Raw genomic sequence first — 12230 nt, 5'->3', positions numbered from 1 at the left:
TGCGCGAAGTTCGCATGCATAGGAGTTTCTGTTTGGGGAGTTGCATCAAAACGAAAGAGGTGATGAAATCAAACGTCGGTTGCTTTCGATGGGCTTTTCCTGGTCGAAGCCACATACGCTAGCGTTCGTCCGTTTTCAGATTTTTCCAGGGTTAGTGTGTCCGGTGGGGTGGTCAACTGAAGTGTATATGGTAAGCTTAATCTTGGAAAGCGTATAGGCGTTCAGTTACAGCTAATATGCATGAAGATCGTGCAGTTGCAGTTCTGGTCAATGTGTGTGTGCAGTTCTCCTGGTTGTCGTCCATTCGCTCGCACGTTACTGACGAAGTTCGCTTACTCTTGCTTCAAATGATATTGATGTAATGGCGTGTGATCGTGTTGTTATTTGCCACGTCTCTAACAATCAAACCCATCGAATCTGTACCGTAAATGTCCTCCTACTGTATACTCTAATAGTCACTGTAGTGATTCGTGCCGGATGATGTACGTCCACGTACGTTGTTCTGTTTATAGTGTTTTCCGTTCGATTCTCTTCTGCTTCCGTGTTCTGTATCTTCCGACTCTTCATTTACAACCCCTGCTCAGCTTCATCTAACCGTATCGTATTGCTTTTATCAGTTTTGTTTTATCTGCACTCCACTGTTCTGTTTGTCTTGGTCGCTTCAGCTGGCGTGCGCTTCGAGTGTAGTATTCTGATGTTCTTCCGTTTCGGTCGCTGTCGGTCGTCGGAGTCCAGTGTCCCCGCGGTGTACAGTATAGGCATATAAACAGTGAAGCGCTGAAACACACAAGCCGCCGTCCGCCGGCCTTAAAAGCGATCCAAGCGAAATGTGTTCACATAACGTAACAACAGCACCACCGCACCACACGCCATCCATCATCCGCCGTGGCGAACTAGGTATGGCAGGGAATGTGGAACAAATGCGCAAATGAACCGATTGGTATTGGATGCTGGTGATGAATATTGTATGGCGACAGATGATAGACGGCATGTGAGACGTCAGTTGAGTTCGATTTCGTTCTTCACGTCACATCGTTGGTGGTCCATTTTCGTAGATCGGTCCCGTTCGGTGTTCGGTTCAAAAGGAGGAGGCGTCCGGTAGAGTTCGAACAGGATTTCAGGACGAGAACAGGTCAATCCGTCCAGTAGCAAAGAAGAAACAGAGGCAGGGATAGAGTGTGAGTGGAAGGATATTGGAGAGCAGGAGACAGAGTGTGACACATAGCGTGGCGGGTAGCGAGCACACGGCAGTGGAGCGGTAACCATCGTCTCGAGATCACTTCGTCATCGTACGGTAGGGGTGTGTGTACGTAGTGGCCACCTTCCACATTGCTCTGTCCGTCGTTCCCTTCCTTCGCTGGGTTCGTTTTCTGCGGACGCAGAACAGAGCGGTGCACAGTTTCTCTGATTCAAGAGTAAGCGGATGGTACCGTGTAGAGTACGAGTTCCTTCAAAGTGCTTTGTTTTTTTTTCATGTAGTAAAAGTGCGGTTGGTTTCGTGATCGTTATCGTTCGGTTGGTTCGGTAGGTGGTAGCTCAAACGTTCTCTGTACGGGGTTTGTTTGTTTGTTTTTATCGTTCATTACGTCTCTTGCGTTATAAAGTAGTTTATGAATTCTGTGGAAAACAAATTAGTTTAGTGTGTTACAAAAGGTCAGCTCGGATAACGGTACAAAGGAACGCTACTAAAATGCTTAAGGTGTGCACTACGGACAGAACGGAAAGCAAACCAGCACACTGATGCATCGAGGATAAGGAAGGCGAAAAAGAGCAAGCAAAAATCGAAATACTGAAACGCTGCCCGTCCGGCTATCCTTTGAAGGGTTCATGACGTGTTATGGGAACAAACAAAGACAATATCATTAGGGTGTTTCCAAAGTGATTGCTGTTCCAGTTACACGTAGATTGTTAGCAAGCTAACATTTTCTTTGTCTCACACTACTGTCGCACGAATACCTTTGTTATCAACATTGTCACCATGAAAAAGATCTAAGCCACCCACCAGAAATTGTAGTTAAAGGATTGTTGTTTAACAAAACAACCCTTCCACTAACAGCGACAGGAATAAAATGCACATAGGTTCAAGCATTAAAGAAAAAACATGAACGTTAAGAAGACTGATGAAGCTTCTACAAACTATAGACTATGTTAGCCACATGATAAACTATTGCATGTATGATGTTTGTGTTTGTTTGTTCTCGTTTCTTCCTCGATCCACGCATATCCATCACATGGTGTAAAGTTAATAAACTAATGGCTTTAGTCAGTGACAGTAAACAACTCATACTTACCACCGGAAGCAGAAAACGGGGATCGAGAGAGGCACAATCGGAGGACCAGGCCCGTTACTCGTTCTCTAGTCGCTCATCATGGCGCATACGTTTCCGCCGATCATTGCTTGGTTCTTCCGCTTCAAGGACCTACAAAGAAAAATATGTTCTATCAGTGAAACAAAAACCATTCTCGCCACGTCGATGGTTTCACCTTCAAGCGAACGTTCAGTATTTCGGCACCGTGTAGCTGCTTGATCGCTTTCTTGGCCGACTCTTCCGATGCGTACTTGGCGTAACCGCAGTTCTTGTTCGGCAGCAGATACACATCGATCAGGTCCCCGAACCGACAGAACGTTTGCTTCAGAACACTCGTTGGAAGTGCCTTCGGAATGCAAACGATAAAACAGCGTTGAGCGACCTCGGCATTCGCATTGGCCATCGGCAGCGGTGGTGGCAGTGGAACGCTGCAGAACGCGGCATCACGATCTGCAAAAGGTTTGCGATGAAGAAAGATATCCGTTATTGAGAAACTTGTTATGTCCTGTACAACGTACCGTTCGCTGCACCGTTGAACGGATCGATTGGGTTGCTGTTGTTAGCGCCAGCACCTCCACCAACAACGCCAACACCGCCACTACCGCCCATACTGCTGACGGTTTCATGCCCAAGCCGGATGATCAACCTTTCGCCGGGCGGGTACTCGAGTCCGTGGATCTTATCGCGAGCATACATTGCCGACTGGCCATTATTGTACACAACCGTCGCCGTCACGTTACGATTATCTGCAGGGAAACGATTTCTCGTGAAAACCTATCGCTATCAATCGTGGAAACAGTGGCTCGACTTACTGAAATCATTGTTAATCTGACAATAGTCCAGTCCGGGAATAATGTCGAAAAGACGCCATAGTTGATCTTGATTCAGCACCGGGCTGCACAGGACTGTGAGGGTCGTTTCGTTCGCATTGGCCACCATTCCACTATTCGATCCACTGTACCCACTGAAGGCACCGAAATCCGTCGTTCCACCTCGCCGATCACCTCCCACACTGGACAGAGTGCGACGTCCATCGTTACCGGCGTTACCCATCGCCGCAAAACCCAGCATCGCACCAGTTCCGGCAGCGACCCCTGATCGGCGATCGTCGACGAACCCGTTGCCAGTATTGTTTGTTCCTCCGCTTCCGAAGCTTCCACCTCCACCGACGAAACCTCCAACACCTCCGCCGCCGCCACCACCGCCGGTACCACCACCTCCGCCACCACCAAAGTTTTCGTTCGACGAAACCGATGCATTGCGCGGGGGCTTGGGTTCTGCAAAGACGGCCTTATACTTGGCGTCGCAGCCCTCGAACGCTTGGGCAGCGTGCAAGAAGCGTCCAAACTTGACGTACGCAAACCCTTTACCCTCCTTGGTGACTTTGTCGCGGATTATAGTGACCAAGTCGACCGTGCCGTACTTGCCAAACTCTTCCCGGAGCGCCTCCTCCGTCATATCCTTTGGAATGATCACGAACAATCGCAGATACTTTTCTTCCTCGTTTTCCGTCTGCTTCCGCGACCCTTGCTGCCGGTTGGCCGCGACCAGCACCTTGATCGGGCGCGTATTATTGTCGCCCACACATTTCCCATTCATTTCCTCGAGAGCCCGCGCAGCATCGGACGTTTTCGCGTACTTGATGTATGCAACACCTTGAACCGTGCGAGTGAACGGGGTGCAGAAAGGGGGAAAGAGCGAGAAAAAAACGGATACGATTATACGCTACGAGCGAAAGAGTACACCAAACGGGCAAATGCCAAAGAAAGCTGCAACAGCCTGGTCGCAGCAGCTGTCCTTCCACATCCGCGCCACCTCCTCCTCGGCAACGTCACATGACAACCGTGAATCGTCGTTCACCAAAGAACGAAGCATATTGCAGCATAAATCCCGTCCGATGCGGGAATGAGACTCGCGTACCTTTCCCTTCACCCGTCGTGCGATCCTTAACGATCCATATTTCTTCGATGTCGCCAAACTTTTCAAAGTGTTCGCGCAGATTCTCCTCGGTCACGCTCTTACTGCAAATGATAAACAATCGCGACATCGGCGGAATGTCGGCAGGACTTTTTTCATCGTTGAAATTGTTGCGGCTCGAGGAGCCGCCCGATCGACGGTCAGCCATGGCTGTTTTCGGTGCGTCGTCGTCTCGACGCTTGGCGTTCCTAGGATAGTTGCACGAAGGTATTTCGCAACCGATAAGCTATTTAACGTATCACAACACACACGCGGCACGGAATCAGACACGGGAAATACTTCGAACGAAAACGAAAAACGGACAAGACCAAACAGGACGCGATTTCGGGCGGACAGCACAAAAACTACACACAGCTTACTCCGATCTCGATTACACACAGCGCGCTGAGGGCACTCACTGAGCGCCTTTTCGCGATCTGACATTGTCAACAAAATCGTTGACAGCTACAGTGGTGGGCATGATGGCCAATTTGTAGTACAAAATTGGGATTCAAAACACCGTTTATCGAAAAACTAGCTCGCCGTGCTTCGTTGCATGCTTCTTTTTCTTCTACAACATGCTGCCGCCACACAGGAAGCAATTGCTGTTCACATTTTCCACCGTCGGCCAAAAGGATAGACAGCTGAATTTTCAGCGGGTAAATTTGCTAAGAAAAAAAATGGCTAAAATCAGCTGAGAGAGTGTAAACAATAGGCCCGATGGTGGGCGCTTTAATAATAAATGTAGAACCGAATCATTTTCGTAGGTAACAATCCATTACGACGTTTGCACCATTTAAATACAGCTTTCCTCAACAATTTGCTGATAAGATAATAAAAGAAGGTGCACTTTTGATAAGAAAGATTTCACAAAAGTCTCGGTCATACTCTGCGCTATGTTTCTCTCTTTTGCGGCCTCTGTTCTCCTCGCTCGCTGGCCAATCTGATAGAAAAGAGGCCGAAACGAGAAAAAACAGAGATCGGGAACGCAGAGCAAACGAGAGAGCGAAACGAGGAAACAGGAACGTAGAAACATAGAAACATAGAAACAGAGGAACAGAAATTGCAGTTGTCAGAGAAAGAGTTATTTCACAAACAAAAAGCTTGTGGTTGCGTCGCGAGGAAGCCTACTATTTGATGTAAGTTCACACCGAAATAACTTACTTATTTAGTTAGCAGTTCCAACGCGCTTTAACTTTGACGTAAACATTTTCCGATGTCCAAGTGCGATTAAGTGCGCGCGTGTGAGAGAGATAGGTAATGCCCGTCGAATTTTACGTGTTTGTGGTTAAAGTATTCATATCAAATCGTAACTGTCAGCTGTAAGAGAGAGCTTGCTGCGAAACCGTTCGATCTGATTAGGGTGGAAATTTTCAGTCCCAAATCTTCCACCAACATCGTCGTCGTCGTCGCCGTCGAATCGGTAAAGATAGTGGAAAATCGCGTGGAGTCCGAGTGGGAACTGTGCCATAGAAAATATAGGGACGGTGGTTGTTCTTCGCGCATTTGTGCAAAGCCCTTAACCGAGCGCCTTGCCGCCGTGTATGTGGCTGGAATGTCTGTCGTCTCCGCAATAGAATTATGCGTACAGACTGGCTCCCCTCCCATTTATATGAAATCTCCCATTTATATGAAATCTCCCATTTATATGAAATCTCCCATTTATATGAAATCTACCATTTATATGAAATCTACCATTTATATGAAATCTCCCATTTATATGAAATCTACCATTTATATGAAATGAACTGGCTACAAGTGAAAAGTGAACTACAACTGGTCCGCAGTGAACGCATCGATCAGCTTTCTCTCTCTCCGATCTGGACCTCTCAAGAAGTGCCGCACGCAGTGTTCATCCAAATTCACGCACCGTGGGATTCTCAGGAAGGCACACTAGAACAGGGAGTGCAAATGCTGCGGCAAGGAGCAAGGAACGCCAGAACACATTTTTCAAACTCATGTGAAAGGAAAAAAGCCCGCATGGTTTTTCCTAGTTGTTACGTTTAGCTCTTCCCACATCGTTGTGCAGTAATGTGTGTGAATGTGTTGGTGTGCGTTCAAGCCGTTGTCCGCTTCCGTGCGATAGCCATTTGTTTCCTTTTTCTCCGATCCCACTACCGAGAAATGGGGCACCGTGAGGCTTTCCGTGGTGCGATGTGCTTGCCTTTTCCCGAACCGTAGCTGGTGAAAAGTGTTACTCAAAAAAGCATGCAAACATTTTGGATGGATGGTTCAAGGAACAGCCCCGAAACGGAGATTAAATTCCGCAACCACACAGCAGGCTCTGGTGCCAGGTGCAGCTCCGGAACGCGATGTCTGCATGTGTGTGTTTCCTACTAATTTTGTCCCTTTTTTGTCGCTATTTCACTAGCCAAAGGCATTCTGGTGACCGCGTGTGGTGTTAAGTGTTCCGAATCTAGAGTGTGGCTGCGGTCTGCAATTTGCCGTTAGGTCTTCCATTTAAAATCTGTGCCCTGTTTGGGGATCCTTCTAGTAGACAGAGCATCGTGTTACGTGCGAAGTTCGTGTATGTGTGTGTTCGACTGCTTTGATGAATGTTCGATTCATACTACTTCCGTATCGATGCTAGTGGCTGCGTACTACTGACGACATCTCAGCGTTCTTTGTAGCACTTCCGGTGTGAGTATTTTCCTATATTCAATGTACTGCTTCTGCACCCTTTCTGGGTCCGGTCAGCAGAATTCACTTCCGTGGCTGTATTTTCAGTGCTTTAATATGTGCGAATCCGCAACGGTGCAAACAATCCCTTCGAAGTAGAAAGAAAGGAATGAAGATCCGGTGCCCGAAGCACAGACGGAGCGAGATGATAAGGAAAAGGGGTTTACCCCTTTGAGCCTGTGAGTGTGGATAAGAGGCGAATTCGCAAACAAAGTTTTCCAAATCCAAACGTGCGCCGGGAAAGTAAACAACTTTAAACAACACCCCAGAAAGTTGAACCTTCCCAGCTTTTGAGCACAGGATCGAGCCCATCGAGCTGTCTCTCCCTCTCTGGCTCACTTTTGCGGGCATCTTTTGGTCAATTATACTTCCGGTTTGTTTGTTTGGTATTTATGGCGGCTCCGGCGGAATCGCCAGCCTTGTGCAAATGCACCTTTTTCACGACACTCTTTTAAAGGTGCATCGGAAGCAAAAAGCATAGATCATTGTTTGCAACAACACCACCACTTCCCGTGCTCTGTTGGACGCCCAAAATTCGAAACCACCTCTCTAATGATCCCCTTTCTTCATGGAAGGCGAATGGCGCAGATTTTGGTTCTCTTCCAATCATTGCACACAGTGTGTGCTCGATTTGTGCTAGACAGCAGAACAGAAAGAAACAAATTGACCGTTTTCGGGGGGGAGCACCGTATCGCCGTATGCAACACCGTATCGTTCCACGAATCGCGCCTTGCTCAGAAGCGAAGCAAGAAGTGCATCGGAAGGTGATTATGCAAAAGAGGGTTCCCAACCGTAAGGCCATTCCAGGTTGCAATTTCGGTACCAGAAAACAGGGGAACGAAAGTTCTCCGTTTGGGTGTCTGCCGGTCCTGCCGGCCCTTGACACAAATAGGGATGGAAGGGATTCTAGTTTTTGCGACCATAAAAATTGCAGCATTGTTCTGCAGAAATAGCCAAAAGTGCCGTGTTGGTTCATAATAAGTCTCGCTGTCCGTTCAGATAATAGGTGAACAACTAATTGGCTTCCAATTGAAGTTTGCGCCTGCCCTAAAGATGGTAGAAATTTTCCATCGTCTTTCCCGAGAACACATTCAAACACCACCTATAGAGCCTTTGGTTTCTATTTATTGGGTTAAAATTAGTCGTTGTTTTTTTGTGAAACGGAATCGGACAGTCGTAAAATGTGTTTCCCAATGTCCTATCCGGCCGAGCTAGAGCGAGAGACACGCTCTTCCATCGCGGGGAAACTTGTTTCGTGATGAGTTTTGTGGTGCACGCCACAATTTGCACGTGCCAAGAAAGTTGGCCGCGAATCGATCGATCGATAACAATGATGATGTGTTGGTGGTGGTGGCCGGCCCCAAAAGTGCCCGTTGATGGTAGAGCAATTTAAATTCATTTGTGAAAAGCCGTCATATTAGTGTCGAGATCGTAAATCGAAATGCGCGTAGGTTAGACCCTGGTATGTTGCGTGCCGGATGCCTCAGCATAATCAACATTTTGATGCACACTAGAAAGCAATTTCGCATGTACGATAAACAAAGAGCCGATGACGATGCAATGAAAGCACAAGTTCGGCAGTGTCAAAAATGTACGAAAAGCTCATTCTGATCCCATTGCCACCATTCGATTAATTGTAAATTCCCGCGATTTCATATTCTCTAACGCACGCTCTCAAGTATCCAGTAATTAATGCATTTATCCGACGTGCATATTGGGTGCAACCAACGCAAAAATGTACTCTTCCAAAAGTGTAGTAGCGCGCTTTGTCAACAGTGCGGCAGAGTGTGACCCAGTTCGTGCTGGCCGCGACCGCTGTCGTCGAAGACCTTTTTAGTAGCGATAGAGTAGTAGTTGAGTCACAGCGCACTGTTACGAAGCAACTACACGGGGGCCACTGTTACAGATGCAATGGAGCTATACTGGCCATCCCACGCCGATGCCATACATGAAGAAGGTGCGCTGTAAAGTGGAACACCTCTATTCTGGAATGTGGAGGGACGAAAATAATCGTCCTCTTCGAAGAATTTATGAGTAAACGCGTTTGACATTTTCTGACTCCCGGCAAAGTTATATCCCGATTCTGTTCCTTCTCTTGCTACCAAACTTGTTTGCGATGTTATGATCCCGGGAGCCTTTTTTGAAACATTCAGTGCAAGTGGCATTAGGCAGCACTTATCCCTCATCGTGTGGTCATTTCAATGCCTTGCTGCAACCCTTACTCCTGTCAAGTGTGTGGCGATAAACACCTCCCAAATTTCTTTTTAATCGTTGCGCTATAAACGCTGGCTGAGATTACACGTTTCAACCGCGGTTCCATTAGTGCCGAATGCCGTTGCTAAACTTTCGTTGGTCCCTGTTTTTGTGCCTCTGGAACACACTAGTATAGACCCTTGCCCAGTTCCAGCCTGGAGACCTTCAGATGACTCTCTCGTCTGAGATGATGCTGCGAGAGCAGCACGAAGTCGTGCGCGGTGTGAGAGATGAAATGTTAGATGCGAGATTAGACGAGCAAATCAAGGCAAGCGATGAGATGGCACCTAACGACGGAGTAAAGTGCCGAAGAGCGTGAGCCACCCCGTGAGAGAGAATCGGCGGGTCTGTCACGAATCGCACGACCCGCATCGTGAAGTTCATCGCAATCGAGGCACGCTCCGGGTCCGGTCGGGCGCTGCGCTGCGAATCTCGCTCCTGCCAGTACTCAGTGTGCCATTGTAGCGAACGCGTATTGTTCGTGTCCGAGCGCAGAAGTGCTCTGTGTGGTGTGTCCTCGGCTTCAAGTCACAGTTTTTGTGTGTGTTGTTTTTTTGCACCTACACCGCACCAATCTCTCACGACGGCGTGTGGCGTGCGGGTGGGGGTACTTAAAAGCGCCAGTGTGTGTACGTGCGTGCGCGTTACGTGTGGTGTAGTGTTGTGTTGGGTGACAAATTACTACCCCAAAGCCTTCGGGTGGGTGCTGCGGTCTCGGTTCTGCGCGGGGGTTTCTTGCGTGCAAAAGCGTGAAATGCTGCGCGTCCGTGGTTCGTGCTGAGGCTGTGAGAAGGTTCATTGATTGCGCTAACGTGCGTGCGTGGGCTCTTCACTATTAGTGTCTCTGGTGATAGGCACACACTGCAACACACAGGTGGGTGGTGAATCGGTCCGCTCCGCTGGCGATTGTTTACGGCGAGGAGGCAACGTGCAAAGACGGGAAGCGATCAAAGCCCCACATGTGCCCCTGCTGCCTTGAGGCTGTCAGAATCGAAAAACGCGTTAAAGTTATCAAGTAGTAGTAGTAGCAGTCGCAGTAGTCGTCGCCATCCGCGCAAACAACAAATAGGTGGTCGATTCGCGATTCCTTTACCCCCCCTCGTGTGTCTGCTCTTCCCATTTCTTCCTAAGGTGAAAGTGAACAAGTGCAGCGAAGGAGTGCCACGGCGTGGTGAAGAGTAAAAAGAAAGAACAGACGCGCGGCGCGCGTAGCTGAAACCTCGAGAGCCCCTCGGCCGCACACAACACAAACGGCGCCCCGCGAGTGTGTTGGTGTGTCCACTAAAATCTCTGCCGCCTGCCTCTCCTGTGCCCTCCCCCTGCAACCTCTGACGGTGAGAGTTTTGTTGGTTCATTTCTTGTTTTTCACGGACCGTTTGTTTGTGTGTTGTGCCCGTCGGTTTTCGGCCCCGGGTTCCGTCTTCTTCCGTCCGCCACTAGAGTCCGCGGGGTACGCGGGGTTTGGTGAGCAATTTTAATGGAAGTGCCGGCATGCCGCGGCGCGGCTCGACCACCGCGCTGCTGCTACTGTTCCTGGTGTATACACGGCAGGTTGCCTCTGTCACCAACCTGCTAAGTTCGCGTGCGTGACGCTGTGTATGTGTGCGTGCGTGTACACAATTGCACTTCGAGCGTGTACGCGGCGAGGCACCATGTGCACTTTATTGCCACCAACCAACTCGCCGAGGGAAATTGCTTTCGGAGGGAACCATCCATACATATTTCGGGCACTACTTGCCTGAGGATGGCTTGGAAACATTACGAACGGGCAGGCAGGTAGGCTGCGGGCCGCCCCGCTGCTGGCCCCCCGGTGGTCAACCCGCGAGGGAAATGAATCAGAAATGAGCGGAGCGCGCGAATTGTAATTCGGTTTCGGTCTGCGAAAATGCGGGACCGGGTCCGCTGCTTCTAACCCTTCGGTGGGAAGAAGGCGTTTTCAGCCCACAAAACGGTGCTTTTTTGGGGCGGGAAAGTGGTCAGCAGTAGTATCGCCCCGGGAGGCGACAAAATGAGCGACAGCTTCGACGTTATGTCATCTATTTATGGGGGGTACATGATAAGCAACACAATGATGCAGGAGAGCAATCATGAATAATTAGCGGAATCAAAGTCGTCTTATCACCCCGGGGGGGATGTTGTCAATAGTCGTCGATTCCATTGTCAACTCGAACCCTGATGTGAGTGCGAAAAATCAAGACGAATTATCGTTCTGTCTGTTTGAGGCTGAAGAAATTGTAGTGCAAAGACCACATAGTAAATTGGGGTCTTTTATATTTATTTGAGAAATCTCGCTTCGAACTATCAGCAAACAGCCAAAGCTTTGGCTGACGTCAGTGCTCCACATTTATCGGAAGCAAGATCCAAGTGTGCTGTAATCGGGCAGATCCTATCCAAAAAATAGAAGTAGATGTTACAACGCATACAAGCGAAAACAATGCTACAAGAAAACTCCGTCTTATCGAGATGCCGTACCCGAAAGCGGCAAAGTAGCCCCCGGTTGTCACGGGCCTACACACTAATGCGATAATAATGAGCACCGCCGTAAGAATGCCAAATATTCTTTTCCATTTTCGTAACATTAGCACTCATTTCCTCTAGGCAGACCTCTGACTTCTTCGGGCCGTGTCAAGAGTTGCGCCAGCGACAGAAATTGATTACCAGAATCGCGCTACTTAAGTGGTGACCACCACGTAGTTTTGAAACGCAGACCGCTCCCAACAACTGAAGCGGCTAGAGTCCACTCCTTGAACTGGCCTACTGGGGGTTTGGTTTTTCCTACCCCCTTTTTGTTTCATCAAACACCACCATCATGTCTTGATGTCTTGTTATCGTGTATGTGCCGTCGTGCCGAGTTTCCGTCCACTTCCTTTGGCCCGAAACACTGCTTTGCTACGCATCCGTGCCCGCGTGCCGCCATCGTCTTCCGCGTTTTGTAGCTCTGATGACAGATGCAGAGAGACCGGGAAAGAAGGCAAGCAAAGGACAGAAAAAGACATCCACGCTCGCTGCACGGCCCCCGGCCCCCCTGGCATC

The 12230-nt window shown here is 48.9% G+C and overlaps 2 protein-coding genes across 2 annotated transcripts in view; one reads left to right on the top strand and one right to left on the bottom strand.

Moving 5' to 3' along the window:
* Positions 1-1515: 1515 nt before the first annotated feature.
* On the bottom strand, positions 1516-4434 carry LOC131216766 (RNA-binding protein 45-like). The gene is given in 6 exon segments (XM_058211342.1): positions 1516-1617; positions 2292-2420; positions 2485-2825; positions 2828-3055; positions 3122-3964; positions 4230-4434. Coding segments are annotated over 5 exon segments (1692 nt in total). The 3' UTR covers positions 1516-1617; positions 2292-2345.
* Positions 4435-5366: 932 nt separating this feature from the next.
* LOC131212466 (protein boule) overlaps positions 5367-12230 on the top strand; it is a 30166-nt gene continuing 23302 nt past the window's right edge. The window contains exon 1 of the mRNA XM_058206343.1: positions 5367-5404. The gene's annotated coding sequence lies outside the window, so the exon portion shown is untranslated. The remainder of the gene's footprint in view (positions 5405-12230) is intronic.

The sequence above is a fragment of the Anopheles bellator genome, chromosome 1 (genome assembly GCF_943735745.2).
Source record: "Anopheles bellator chromosome 1, idAnoBellAS_SP24_06.2, whole genome shotgun sequence".
Taxonomy (NCBI): Eukaryota; Metazoa; Arthropoda; class Insecta; order Diptera; family Culicidae; genus Anopheles; species Anopheles bellator.
Note: the sequence above shows the minus strand (reverse complement) of the source record. Positions and strands in the feature narration are given on the sequence as shown.